The sequence below is a fragment of the Canis aureus genome, chromosome 32, assembly GCF_053574225.1.
Source record: "Canis aureus isolate CA01 chromosome 32, VMU_Caureus_v.1.0, whole genome shotgun sequence".
In the NCBI taxonomy this organism is placed as follows: domain Eukaryota; kingdom Metazoa; phylum Chordata; class Mammalia; order Carnivora; family Canidae; genus Canis; species Canis aureus.
This window is the reverse complement of record NC_135642.1, coordinates 20,269,290-20,284,856: the sequence shown is the minus strand read 5'-3', so window position 1 is coordinate 20,284,856 and position 15,567 is coordinate 20,269,290. Positions and strand designations below refer to the sequence as shown.

The 15,567-nt window shown below is 36.8% G+C and overlaps 1 protein-coding gene across 4 annotated transcripts in view; it reads left to right on the top strand.

The window, feature by feature from the left end:
- FAM227B (family with sequence similarity 227 member B) overlaps window positions 1–15,567 on the top strand; it is a 189,460-nt gene that overhangs the window by 155,835 nt on the left and 18,058 nt on the right. For all 4 annotated transcript variants that reach the window (XM_077881048.1, XM_077881045.1, XM_077881046.1 and 1 more), the window contains one exon: window positions 2,438–2,599. In XM_077881048.1, the coding sequence (XP_077737174.1) occupies window positions 2,438–2,599 (162 nt within the window). The remainder of the gene's footprint in view (window positions 1–2,437; window positions 2,600–15,567) is intronic.

Genomic DNA, 15,567 nt, shown 5'->3' with positions numbered 1-15,567 from the left:
TTTTTACGAATACAAACTGAAAAGATTTTACATTTACCCATATATTAAAGCTATTGGGAGACAGTTTTTAGTTCAACATAAAGAATTTTCTAAGCATCAGGGTTGTCTAGATGCTGAATTGGGAGCCTGTGCCACATGAGCATTGGCAAAATGCATATTCAAACCTCAAAAATCAAAGTTTAGCTTTCTAGTCATTGTCAGCAATTATCCTTTAATAAATTAACAAAAAAACCTAAACACCAAAATCATCCCTTGGATTTTCTAGCTCATCTCTGTGACTCTTTCAAAGTTTATAGGATTACTTTGTTCTCAAATTTAGTACTAAGTTGACTCTTAACTCTGAAAGTCATGTTTGATGGAATCTTAGTTTTCTGATAATTTTCTGCCATTGTCTTTTGTAGGGTAGATGGAAGCAATGGAGCATCTGCTAATTGTTCTGGGTTGGAATATTTCTAGCAAGATTTCTTTGGACAATTTCAAACCTTCTGCTTTAAAGTATCTAAGAAAATAGCTAAGGTTCCACAAAACACTTATAAGCATTTAATACCTAGCTCTGCTCTTGCACGTTGAACAACCCTTTAAAAATTAGGGGCCCTTATAGAGAAAGAAGCAGGTATTAACTGTGATTTTCCTAATTTAAAAATGGATAGCTGCAGCAAAATAATAGAAATGTCTATGTTTAGAATTTTGGTAAGATCAAGGTTCTTTCCTGCAGTATCTAAAGTAGAAACCAGGGGGAAAAAAACATCTTTCAAGATAGGCAATATTTCCTTTTAATCTAGACAATGCTTGGTCTGGTTTTGCATGCAATTTAAAGATTACTCAGCCATCAGAAACAATGAAATCTTACCATTTGCAACCATGTAGATGGAACTAGAGAGTAATTTGCTAAGTGAAATGTCAGTCAGAGAAAGACAAATATCATATGATTTCACTCATGTGGAATTTAAGAAACAAAACAGATGAACACAGGGGAAGGGAAGGAAAAATAAAATAGGAAAACAGAGAGAGGCAAATCATAAGAGACTCTTTAACTATAGGAAACAAACTGAGGGTTGCTGGAGGAGAGATGGGTGGGTAGATGGGGTAACTGGGTGATGAGCATTAAGGAGGGCACTTACTTGAAGTAATGAGCACTGGGTGTTATATGCAACTGATGAATAAATTCTACCTCTGAAACTAATAATACAGTATATATTAATTAAAGTTACTTTAAACAAAAAATTTTTTTAAAAAGATCAGGCTTTTCATGTGAATTTTCATGGGAGATTCAGATGATTTTCTATGATTTACATCATAGAAAATATATCTGATTTTGACATTGAGTTTTCACCATCAAAGAATTGCTTTTGATTATGATAGTCCCACTGTTCAAAATAATTATGGAGCATCTCTGAAGGAAAGCAATGAAAAAGTGACCATAAGCAAAAGAAACACAAGTAAACATTTATGTATCAGTAAAAGCAAATGAGAATAAAATTGTGTTTCCTCACAGGAAGTGGAAATAATAACTCTCTTATCTAGGCATTGCGAAAATGGAGGAAAGACTTAATATATGAGTAATTGCTATACTGATCCTGTATCCCACAAGATGTCATTAATAAAATCTTGGAGCAATTATACTTATGATCACTTTCCTTGACAGAGAATTAATCTGTCGGCACTTTGATTACATTATCCACCTGCCTTCTAGCTTTCTTTGTTCTGATAAAAATTCAGCTTTTAATCTTATTGGGGTTCCCTTGTATGTTGTTTTTCTCTTGCTGCTTTTGAGATTTTTCTTTTTATTTTGGTCTATCAGCACTTTGAGTATGACAGATCTAGGTGAGTATTTTTCCTACTTGGAGTTAAGCTTCTGGTATATGTTTTCCACAAAACTTTGGAGGTTTTGGTTATGTTTTTCTTCACATTTTTTCCTGTCACTTTTTCTGGAACTATGTTCATTTTATTTCTTTTTTCTTTCTGCTCTTCAGACAGAATAATCTCTATTGACCTATCAAACTGATAAATAAAAAGGCTAGAAGGGTCTTACTGCACAAACGCATAGATTCATACTGTAGTAAATTTCTTTAATTAAGAAGATGCTTGGGGCATCTGGGTGGCCTAGTCAGTTAAGTGTCTAACTCTTGATTCCAGCTCAGCTTGTGATCTCAGGATCCAGAGATGGAGCCCTGCCTGGGGCTTCCCACTCAGCAGGGAGCCTGTCGGGATTCTCTCTCCCTTTCTCTCTGCCTCTCCCACTTGTGCTCTCTCTCTCTCTCAAATAAATAGCAATGTTTTATTAAAAAGGTCTTTTTCAGAGTTTCTTTTTATTCTATTCTTTGTAATATACCAGATAGTAACTTTATTTATAGTTACAATTCAGTTATATTTATTTACAGTTCTTTAAAAACTTGTAAAATAATAATTGACTTGATTTTTTTTCTTCCCTTTACAGTCCCATTATATTAGCACTGGTCCAGAGTTTAACCGTGTACTCTTCAATTTTGGAGGTCAGAGTCCACTGATTTTATATTATCTTAAGATGCATGAGTTAGCTGGTATTTCCAAAGCCCCTAGACAAACCAAGATTAAACTTACTGAAATATTGCAAGAACCATATCCTTTTTTAAGCTTTGCTTTAATGTGATCTGTTTCTAAACCGTGCAAAACTTTTTGCTAAATGTCACAATCAAGAAAAAGGTTTAATGCATTTTTTAACCAATGTTTTTTACTTAGCATTTAATTATATTCAAGACTTTCATAGCGTGTTTGGCTAAAGTATTTTCTCTTTTAGGTCTAAGGCTGTGATGCAAGAAAAAAATTTAAAAACATAAAACCCAGAACCTGGTATATGTAGCTTTTTAGTAAAAGACTGTCTTTGCAACTTTACTGTTCAGGATTCAGTTTTAAGCATTTGTCAGACTGTGTATCATGGACTCCTAGACTTCTCTAGAGGAATGTTTCAAACATGTTTTAGAGTGTAATTTTGTTCCAATGAAAATTTGTCAGAAAGGTTAATATGTAAAATATAATATAAATGAACTTGGAGCTCTTTCATTGTAGCAGGGGTGAAGGACCCAGAGTTCTTACACTTATACTCCTCTTTCCCCTTGGCATAACCCATGCTTGCCCAAGCCTCACCGGGGACTCAGATGAACCCCAAAGGGATCTAGTAGAGTAGTCTCCAAACTGAAGTGTATACAGCTCTGGGTAGAAAAAATATATATTATATTTGTATGTATATATATATATATATATATATATATATATATAAATTCTTATTTAATCTTTAAAAATTAAAAAACTTAAGTTTTACTAATATTTAGTAAATTGATACCTTCAGTCAGCTAATATTTCAGTCTACACTCTACTTTTTTAATTTAAATTCAGTTAATTAACATAAAATGTATTGTTAGTTTCAGAGGTACAATTCAGTGATTCATCAGTCTTATAACACCCAGTGCTCATTACATCACCTGCTCTCCTTAATGCTCATCACCCAGTTACCCCATCCCCCCCACTTCCCCTCCAGTAACCCTCAGTTTGTTTTCTATGATTAAGAGTCTCTTAAGGTATGTCTTCTGAGAACACTTCCTCTCTTATATTACAGTCAAGATAACCTCCAGAGCCTCACTGACCATGTGTACATGGAATTAACTCAGATAGCTCTGGAACAAAAGGAGAAAGGCACTACAGGGCTAAATCAGTCTGCTCAGGGACTTGTAAATTAAGTTATGATCCAAAGATTATCATCAACTTTGGATAAGTCCAAAACAAAAATTTTAAATGTTTAGAAGTGAAATTTGAAAGGTGTATAAAACTATTCAGAATAAAATGCTTTTATCTTAAGTAATTTTAATTATAATTATAAAAATGTTAGTCTTTGTATTTACATTTCTGGTAGGCATGGATTTGTCCAATGGCTATGTAAGGATTTGTACCACTGAGATGAGTAGGGTGAGTATGTGTAGGGGTAGGAAGAGAAGGAAATGTATATCTAAAGTGTGAAACTTGTTAGGAGAGCATCTCATTTCATAAAAATGTAAAATAAATGGGGCTTTCCCTTTGGAAAGTAAATGGGGCTTTCTGAGCTTGTAAAATGTAATAACTCCAACAAGAAAAAATATCCTTATACCTAATAATAAGCAAAATGATGATGATGCTTCATATTCATCAGCACGTGGCAATTTTTCAAAGTATTTGTTAAATCCCCCTATGTATTATCACAGAAATGACAGGAGTCCTGCAACAATGGGCATATCACACCCACTTTACATATAAGGAAACCAAAGCACAAAGAGAGTAAATGGTTTGCACAGGTGATTCATGCAACAGAGCCAGCATCATAATCTTCTACCATTTCCTGAGTCATGCCTGCTCTCCTGACATGGTGATCTAGGCTAGAATTCTGAGTGATTCTAATGGTTGGTGGCTGAGCCCAGTAATGTTTTCTCCAAAATAATGGTAGCTGCTAATGAAATTTCTATTCAGACTTCCCATAATTATATCTGATGACTATATGATCATTGAATTTATCTCTCTCTCACTCAAATTTTATTTTTAAGCTATTCAGAATAGACAACATTTTTAATAATTTTCTCTGTGCTTATTGGAGGCCTGTGGTTTTCCTGAAGTGTTAGAGTGGATAGATCTATGCAGAGTGAGGGAGTAGGAGGAAGTCGAGAAAGCAGAGAAGATAAATATAATTCATTATATTTGAGGTAGGCAGATTCTAAGATGGGCTCCAATGATCTCCTCCTTCTGGTTTCATAACTCAATTCCCTTCCATTGCGTGTAGGCTGAACCTATGACTTGCTTCTAACAAATAGAATGTGGCTAACATAATGCTATAATTACTTCTGAGATTCAGTTGCAAAAAGACTGACATCAATCCTGCCTGAAATTTCTTGCTCACTCTCTCAGAGCCCTCAGGGGTGGGGAATCAGCTATCATGTTGTACAGAGAAGCCCACATGGTGGGGAAGTGAGGAAGACCTCCAGCCAACAGCCATAAGAAATTGAGTCTAACACTCCATGAGAAAATAAATCTTGGTAATCAATAGCTAACTCAACAACATTTGAGCAAAAATCTGATGTAGATTAATCTCTTCAATAAATGTAAATATTTATCAGATTGTAGTGTCAAGTTCACTTGTTTTTCTCACCCAGTAGAGGACAAAAGAATCGTTTGCCTCTATATTCCTGACGTGGGAAAAATTATCTAGCATATGATACATGTTCAATAAATGTCTGATGGGTGAAATTAGTATGATTTTATATAAAGATAAGGACAAATTTCATTTTATTTTTCAAAAAACTAGACATCATTAATATTAAGAAACCTGGAGGACAGGGATAGGGATAGAAATTTGGGAGTTTTTGGTCAAAGTTCATCTTTGTAAGTCAACACTATCAAAATTATTTTTTTTAAAATGTATTGAACAGTTACTGTGTACCAAGTGGTCTTTTAAGTACTTTAAGGTACTTAATTCATTTCATTCTCATGTCAACTTCTGAGACAGTTACTATTATTGTCTCTATTTTAAGATTAAGTAAACTGAGGCACAAGAAAAGTAAGTTGCTAAGTGATGGCATTTGGAGTCTATCCTTGGTAGTCTGGTTTCACAGCCAATACACTCTAACACTCTGATACTTAACTGTTTACCCAGGAGAACTGTGTAGCTCCAGAAGAAGATAAAAGTATATTCTAGTCTTCTAAGGATAATCACACCTATGTTTTGGGGCAAGGGTGGTAAAAGGCAGAGAAGTCAACAGAGGATAAAAAAGAAAGGATACCATGAAATGTCCCTCTTATTTGAGAATAGTTATTTGAAATTTCTACAATTGGTTCTGCATTAAATTACTTTAGAAGTTTTTCTCCAGACATGTAAGATTACATGACCATGCACATTCTATTTCAAAATCCTTTATTTAATGAGATATTTTTTGATACACTTTCTTAAGCTCAAATACAGAGTAATATCATATTTGATCATTATGTAATTTTTAAATCAAAGTCTTTTAGAACAGATACACTTAAAAATAAGTTTAACATTATAAGTAATATTTCTTCTGATGTGGAGTGACTTGCCAAAGTCATAAGAGGGAAAATTGCTTTGTTGTCCAATATTTTAGAATTTAGATATAAATAATGAGAACTAGAGATGTTTGTGGAAAGGAAGAGGAAGAGTACAAATGTAATTGTGCTTCACAGGGGTGCTCATGATTCTGACAGGATTTTTCAATGTACGTCCATAAAGAAAATAATAAACTTTCTTAGAAATTTTAAATCTTTTTTTTACGGGCGGCCCCGGTGGCTCAGCGATTTAGCGCCCCCTTCAGTCGGGGTTGTGATCCTGGAGACCTGGGATCAAGTCCCCCGTCGGGCTCCCTGCTTGGAGCCTGCTTCTCCCTCTGCCGGTGTCTCTGCCTCTCTCTCTCTCTCTCTCTGTCTCTAATAAATAAATAAAATATTTTTTTAAAATCTTTTTTATGAATTATCTTTGAATATTTCTTAAACTTGATCACTTAGTATTACAGTTATGAGTAAAATGGCAAAAATTTTTACTTCAAGGACTCAGAGCTGAATATGCAATGTCTTTAAACTGTGTGGAATCATGAGAGTAGACCAACAAAAAAAAATACCTGAAAGCCTGATATTTTTTCCATGTGAAATACAAATTATTTTTTTTTACAAGATAAAGAAACCTCAGGAACACAATATTGGTGTAGTCTGTAGTTTGTGTGATGTAGTTTGTGTCTCATTCTATTAAAAAGGAAGGTCTATAGGCTCTACCTATGTGTGGGTCCTGTTAAAAAGAAAAGTCTATAGACGGAATCCATATTTCTAACATGAATTTAGAACGTTCACATTTTGTTGTAGTTTAGAAAAAAATCTGAACTCTGCAATATCATAAAGAGTGCATTGTGTTACTACAAAGTGGTCATGCTCTGATCACCACATATGCATATGTGTATACAGACTTATTAACATGTAAAAACTGTCCAGGGGTCGATTGTTAAAACTGTACAATTGAAAATAATGTGGGATACAGCAAGACTTAAACCAACATAAAAATAAAAGCTATACAAAGAAATCATCTGTTGTGAATTATCTATGATGTGGGAGAAGCAAGTAGTCAACAGTGAAAAAAAAAAAAGAAAAGGAAGAAATCCTGAGACTCATGAAAGGTCACCAGCTCTGCATAACATTCGATTTTCACACAGTAAGAGTTCAGTGGGAAACTCTTTAGAGCCATGTGCAACTTCTTTTCACTTTTATTTATAAAAATATTTCCAATAACCTTTGTCATATGTGCATACATAGATTTTTTTCCCTCACTAATATGTGAATAACAACTTGTCAGTTGTTACTAAAATTACTATCAAATATATTTTTCATTTCAAGTCACTGACATTTCAAGTAATTAGCATATACTAAGGGTCTGTTAGTCACATTTTTAAAAGGATAAATTAGCTAAAAGACAAATGTTCAAAAAATCCAGAACCCTCCCACCTAGTTATTTTTCTTGTAAAGATACATAAAATACTTTTTTCCCTCAGTCCTTACAGAATTATCAGGGTGAAATGGTTAGGAAGGCCTACACGTCTAGAAAGTTTGTTCCATTATTTATGAAATTATACCCCCCAATTTTAACCCTCACTTTCCTTCGGCTTCAAAACTAGGGGTGTGGGTATGACAATATTATCTTTTAATGAGACCTTTCAGATAATAGAAACCATATGTTAGCTTCCTGGAATGGGAAGTTTTTTAAAAATAAATTTTTGTTGAGAACACCCAGCCCTGAAGCCCTGTGGCAAAACGCCCTCCACCAAAACGTGATGGAAGACTGATATTTCCTCTAGTTGTTTGCAAAGAGGAAATATGGGGAAAAGTTATAGTAGGGCTGGGGAAAGAAAGAGAACAAAGGTAGGAGATAAGGCAGTAGAGAGGAATCTAAAAACCCTTGGTTGCATTGAAGGAGTGTCTAAAATTTCATTTGAGCCCACATTTTAGCTTCTTCTCCATCTGTATCAAACAGATGGATTGGAATAGGTAAATTTCAAGTCTTTTTGAATTCTGAAATTTATGATTTTGTTGGAGAATTTTACTTTCCATGCTGTCAGTGCCTAACTAGTAAACAACTCAGTTTTTTCCTGAAATGGCAATATTTTCATTTTGTCAACTCATTGTAGAACCAAGTTCTTCAGGGTATAGACTTTCTCATTCTCAGCTTCAGCTTCCCTAAAAGGCCACCAGAATAACCAGTTGACCAAGTAAAGCTAAAAAAGTATGTCAATTTAAAAGAACTTCAGTAATGTCTCATAATGGGTAAATTCAGGGATGATATTTACCAGGTTTTAGGGCCTAAGTTGGATGATTTTCAGTTGGGCTATGCAAGGCAGAGAATGACCTGGGATTGGGCAGTGTTAATTGGATTGGTGGACCCAGTGAAGTGAGTTTTCATAAGCAAGGTACTAGAACAGGGTCAAGGCTTTTCTTTCAGAAGAAAGCATTTACTGGAGCAAGTAGCTAAGGTATTTTTATTCTTATTCTCAGCATTATTAAATATAGAGATTACAAAAACATATGTGTGTTCCCAAACTTTTTAACACAGGGACAGCTAAATAAGACATTCCTCAATCATATTTCTACCTCCTCTTAACAATAACAATTAGACTTCCAACTGCAGACAAGAGTGCCTTTGTGGGGAACTGTGGGAGCAGCACCATTCACCAAGAGAACTGGGGGACCTGAGTGTATCAGATAATAGGTATACAGACCTCAGTTCTGGCTATGGGCCCCATAGTGGCCTGTGAACCAACTCTGGCCCCTCATGGCTACAGTCTGGAACCCCTGGAAAACAATCACCTATGAACTAGAGGGCCTTTGTGGAAGTCCAGGAGAAATTCCAGCTCTAGTATAGAAGGGAAACACACACCCACACACACACACACACACATACACACACACATACACACACTCCCCTATATATATATGAGTGTGGACACACTGGAGAGGGTAAGAAAAGTTTGAGTTCACCCCTCCACCAAGGTGGCATAGCTTAGGGCCAAGAGAGATCCTCTTAGCTGTGATTTCTCATGTGAGAGAAAATGTGTATAAATGAGCACTCAGCTTTCCTAACTATGTGGGTTGTTGTCAGAAAGGCCCATTTCTCTCTTACCCCATTTGTCATTTATCACTGAATCATGAGCTGCATGACTTGGGGAGCAAGAGGAGACTAGAAGAGTGGCAGAGAAGACTCTCAAAGGGGATTAAAGGGATGTAGATTCTACTAACTGTGTCATAGACTTGTCAAGAAGCCTGCGCACAAATTGTTAGATACCTCACCCGCACATCTTCCCAACCAGCCCATGGGTAGACCACTTCCACCTGCCTAGTACTCATTTGCTTTACACACACACACACACACACACACACTCACACCCTGTGGTCAGCTCCCTGTGCATGCTCCAAATGGCAATGGTGAGAGCAAGCTTTGGCATGTGGCTGGTGAGCACACTCAGAAAACCTGTGCCAGCCCAAGTCTGTGGTTCAAGGAGAGACCACAAACTTGAGCTTTAGTCCACCTTTGGGAAAACAAAAGGAAGACTGCTAGCACTTGCCCTGGTATGCTACAGGATCAAGAGAAGGCACACAAGCTTAAGAATTCTGCCACAAAGGGGAGCAAGAAACATGGAGCAGATGTATCCATAGAAGGTCTGAGAAAGCCTCAGAATCCCTAGCAGGGCTGATGGAAGGAATTTTTTCCTGAAGGAAGTTAGCAAAGACTAGGGGAGGTGACTGCTTATTCAAATGTGCAGACAGCAACATAAAATTTCAAGGAAGGTGAAGAATCAAGGAAACATGACATCACCAGTAGTTCATAATAATCCTCCAGTAACCAATCCCAAAGACATGAAGATCTTAATTTCCCTGATAAAGAATTCAAAATACTATTTTAAGGAAACTCAAGAAAACACAGAAATATAATTCAATGAAATCAAGAAAACAATACATGAATAAATGCAAAGTCTAACAAATAAATAGGAATCATAAAGAATTTAACAGAAATTCTGGAGCTGAAGAATATAATGATGAAATGAGGAATGCAATACAGGTCATAACAAAATGCAAAGAAAGAATCTGTGATGTAGAAGACAGGAATTTAAAAATTATTCCAGTCAGAGAAGAACAAAGAAAAAAGAAGGAAGGACTGTGAAGAAAGCCTACTTGTTCTGTATGATACCATCAAAAGAAATAATCTGAGAATTAATGGAGTTCCAAAAGAAAAATGGGAGAAGGAAGAAAGGAACTTAATGGCTCTCTTAATGACTAAGAACTTCCCAACTCTGAGGAGAGATTTGGAATATCCAAGTTCATGAAGCTCATGGAACTCCAAACAAATTCAACCTAAAGAGATTTTCTCCAAGACACATCATTTTAAAACTGTCAAAAATCGGAAACAAAAAGAATCTTAAAAGCAGCAAGAGCAAGTAATCTAGTAACTTACAAGGGAATCTCCATAAGGCTGTCAGTGGATTTCTCAGCAGAAATTTTATAGGCCAGGAGAAATTGGGGTGATATATCCAAGGTACTAAAAGAAAGAAAAAGCCAGCCAAGAATACTCTATTCAGCAAAGTTGTCCTTCAGAAATGAGAGACAGACTCTCCCAGACAAACAAATCTGAGGGAGTTCATCACTACTAGTCTGGCCTTAAGGAGTTCTTCAAGCTGAAATAAAAGAATGCTAATTAGTAACATGAAACCATATGAAAATATACAGCACATTGGGTGTATATTGTTCTGTATACTGTGTTTTAATAGCATAAAAATAGACATATAGACCAATGGAATGGAATAGAGAGCCCAGAACTAAACCCTCACATATACAGTCAACTAATATTTGACAAGAGGATCAAATGGGGGAAAGGATAGTCTCTTCAGTAAATAGTGTTGGGAAAAGTGGAAAATCAAATGCAAAAGAATGAAATTGGATGCCTATTTTACACCACTCACAAAAATTAGCTCAAAATAGGTTAAAGACTTAAACATAAGACATGAACTTGTAAAACACTTGGAAGAAAACAGGGAAAATGCTCCTTGATGCTGGTCTTGGTAACAATTTTTTGGATCTGACACTAAAAGCACAAGCAAAAAAAGCAAAAAATTCATAGGTGGGACTACATCAAACTGAAAACCGCACACCAAAAGAAACTATCAACAAAATGAAAAGGCAACCTACAGAATGGGAGAAAATATTTGCAAATCATATATATGGTAAGGGGTTAATATAAAAAATGTAAAAGAAACTCAGACAACCCAATAGTAAATAAATCCAATTAAAAATATGTATAGGAACTAAATAGTTTTCCAAAGACATACAGATGGCCAACAAGTACATGTAAAGGTGCTCAACATCACTGATCACTAGGAAAATGCAAATCAAATCCACAGTGAGATATCAGCTCACGCCTGTTAGAATAGCTATTATCAACACGACAAAATTTGACAATAAGTGTTGGCTAGGATGTGGAGGAAAGGGAACCCTCATGCCCTCATGCACTGTTGATGAAATATAAATTGATGCGACCACTATGAAAAACAATATGGAAGTTCCTTAAAAAGTTAAATATAGACAAATACCATAGAATGTCACTCATATGTGGAGTCTAAAAACCAACAGAATGAGCAAAGGGAAAGAGAGAGAGAGAGAGAGGCAAACCAAGAAACAGACTCAACTAGTGAGAACAAACTGATAGTTACTAGAAGGTTATCAGAGGGGATGTGGGTAGGGGAATGGGTGAAATAAGTGATGGGGATTAAGGAATGTGCTTTGATGAGCACTGGGTATTGTATAAAAATGTTGAACCACTATATTGTACAGCTGAAAGTAATATTACTGTATGTTAACTAACTAGAATTTATATAAAAAAATTTTTTTAAGTTAAATATAGAACTACCATATGACCCAATAACTCTACTTTTAGGTTTATAAGGAAAAGAAACAAAAACAGGATCTCAAAGAGATATCTGCAATCACGTTTTTTAAGATTTTATTTATTTATTCATGACAGACATACACAGAGAGAGGGGCACAGAGACACAGGCAGAGAGAGAAGCAGGCTCCACAGAGAACCTGACTTGGGACTCGATCCCAGGTCTCCAGGATCACGCCCCGGGCTGCAGGCGGCGCTAAACCGCTGTGCCACAAAGGCTTCCCGGCAACCACGTTTTCATTGCATCCTTATTCACAATAGCCAAGAGAGGGAAACGATATAGGTGTCTGTCAGTGGATGAATGGATGAAGAAGATGGGTATATAGACAGTGGAATATTATTCAGCCACAATAAAGAAGGATATCTTACCATTTGCAACAACATAGATGGACCTTAGGGACATCATGCTAAGTAAAAGAAATCAAATAAAAACAAGTAGTGTATAATATTAGTTATATATGGAATCTAAAAAACCCAAACTCATAGAAACAGAAAGCAGAATAGTTGCCAGGGGCTGGGGGCTGGGGGAAATAGGGAGATGCTGGTCAAAAGATACAAACTTCCAGTTACCAGTTCGGAGATCTAATGTATAGAATGGTGATTATAGTTAACATACTGTATTATGTACTTGAAAGTTGCTAAGAGAATAAATCTTAAATGTTTTTACCACAAAAAAAGAAATGGTAATTATATGAGGTTATGGAGTTCTTAACTAGTGGTACTATGGCAATTATTTCACAGCATAGGAGTGTATTAAATCAATATATCCATACACTTTAAACTTACACGATGTTACATGTTAACTATATCTCAGTAAAGCTGGAAAAAAATTCTGGGACAGGAAAATATATATGGTGGATGCTCTGAAAACCCAGATTTGCTTCCAGAAAAAGCAAAAGCAACTTATTTTTTTAGCTGTCGGGGGGTTACTATGGCAGAAAGCCCTCCGTCGCTAATACCTTACAAGGATTGTGTCATTTAATGATAGTGGCCTCACTCAATGTCATGCCCTAAGGCAGGTTATATTTTTCAAAACTGGCCACAACAGTATCTTCCTTCCTACATGTTCTTGTTAGAATGTGATCTTGCCACTTATACTATCAAGAGGTAGGACCTATGTCCACTCCCCTTGAATTTGGGCAGACATTTATATCTTCCTCAACCAATGGAGTGTGACTTCTGAAGCCAGGTCATAGATGGCTTTACAACCTCCGCTCTAATGCTTCTGCTGTTGCTGTTGGAATGCTCCTAGAAACAACTGCTCTTTGAGGAAGATATCAGACCACATGGAGAGGCCATGCTCCAACTAGCAGCCAGAGCTGAGGTTGAGCCACAGCCATCATCAAACACCAGACATGTGAGGAAGCCTTTGAGATGGCTCCAGCTCCAGCCACTACCTGACTACAACTACATGAAAGACCCAGTCAACACCCAAAACTATGGAAATAATAACAAATGGCAGTTGTTGTTTTATGCCACTGAGTGTAGAGTTATTAATGCAGCAATAGATAACTACCATGCCCCCTTTCAAAGGCAGCCCACGTCCATTGACTAATGTATCACATTATCCCAACAATACTGAAGGGTCATCCCAGCTTTGGAACTCCCCATAGGTCAGCTTAGACTTCCAGTGGGACTATTATCACAGTTCAAGTTCTCTCTCTGCTTAATTTTACTTCCTTCCCTTATAACTCAGAAATGTTAATCCCAAGAGCACTCCCTAATAAACCTGCACACTGATCTCCATTTCTTAGCCTGCTTTCAAAAACCCACCTAGGAGAGTATGTTTGTTCCCAGTATTACTTAACACAGGGAGAACAATGTTGGTTTCAGCAATCACCATTACAGAGAAGGCAACCCATTGATTGCTCACTAGTTTTCTTCTGGATCCTCAATAGTCAATTAAATGGAAACAGAGGGGAAAAAGTGTATGGGAATTACATTTTTAAAGAATTCAACATTGTACTGTGGGGCTCATTTGCTACCATAAAATGGAGCTACTTGCTGCAAGAGTTTGGGCAGAATTGGCAGATGGTTTCCCACATCTTCTAGGGTTATTTCTTCCTAAGGAAAGATCTTACTGGGCAGCCCCAGTGGCACAGTGGTTTAGCGCCCCCTGCAGCCCAGGGTGTGATCCTGGAGACCGGGGATCAAGTCCCACATCAGGCTCCTTGCATGGAGCCTGCTTCTCCCTCTGCCTGTGTCTCTGCCTCTCTCTCCCTCTCTCTCTCTGTGTTTCTCATGAATAAGTAAATAAATAAATCTTTAAAAAAAAAAAAAGGAAAGATCTTACTATGATCTAGAAGCAGGAGTGGTTAAATGCTGAATTAGACCAACAATCCCATATCTGGTAGTCATTTTTGCTTGTTTAGAAGACATTTAAAGCTCAAAATCTTGTGATCTATATATGAATTGTGCAGCATGGAAGTGCCTAAGAGTTATGGCCTTGACAATACACTTTTAAGGGGAAATGTGATGCATGTGGGCAGACCTGTTTCATGCAATGGATTTGGATGTGCCTATCAGCAATCTCTCCTTTTCACCTATTTATCTCTACTCTTGCCCTTTGCCTGGATTTCCTCTCCTGCTGCAATCCTTGTTTTAGATTCTAGATGTGTTGCCTGTTCTAATTGCTATTTTCCAGATACTTCAAATCTTGCTTAAGGGTCTTGCTTAAGGGCCCCATTACCTGAATATGCCTTCATTACCTGCTTCCAGATCAAGACTTTCTTATGTCTTGTTTAACAATATTTGTGGAAAATCTATGTCCTAGGTGATATGCTATGTGCTGCAGAGATGACTATCATCTCTGCTGTCAGGTAATTTATTGTCTAACAGATGTCCATGTCCGCAAGCTTGTTGGCTCTACCCAAGATACAGCCTTTTTCTAGCATTCCTCCCATGCTTACCTGAACAATTTCTGTTCTTCCCCATCCTCAATGTCTAAAAGCTGCAGCACAGTGGTTTTTAAGAAAGATGACACTTTAAATGTCCAAGGAAGCACATTTCCTTTACCTGGAAAAGTATGAAATCTTCAGAGAAATGGGTAATTTTTTGCTTATTCTGGAAGCAATCAGAGCAACAATTGAAACATAAGTGAAGTGCTTAAGTACTGAACAAAGGTATCTTTAACAGAAGCTTAACTGGAAAAAAATGGAAAAAAAGATTGACCAGGTTGCTCTTTCCATGAAATGAGCACCAAAGGTGAGTCTGCTTCCTTTCCACAAGTCTATGTATCTGCATTATCCAGGATTAAGATTTGGGGAAATCCCACTGGAAGGGTGAAAGAGACAGGAGGGAGTAGAATTGGGAAAACTGGAGTCAAAGAGTCAAGTCAGAAGCATAGACATGCACTGAAGCAGAAGAGGCACCTACCAACGTCAGTTTGACAACCATCAAGGGTTATGGTAAGAGCCCAGACAGCTCACTGTCTTTGGCTCCCATATCCTTGGGTGTACTATTAGGAAAGGAAAAGACATACTCACCCTGAAGCAAATAAGAGAGAAGTTGCCCAAGTCTTAGGAATTATATAAGGCAGGGGCACCTGGGTAGCTCAGTGGATTGAGCATTCGCTCAGGTCATGATCT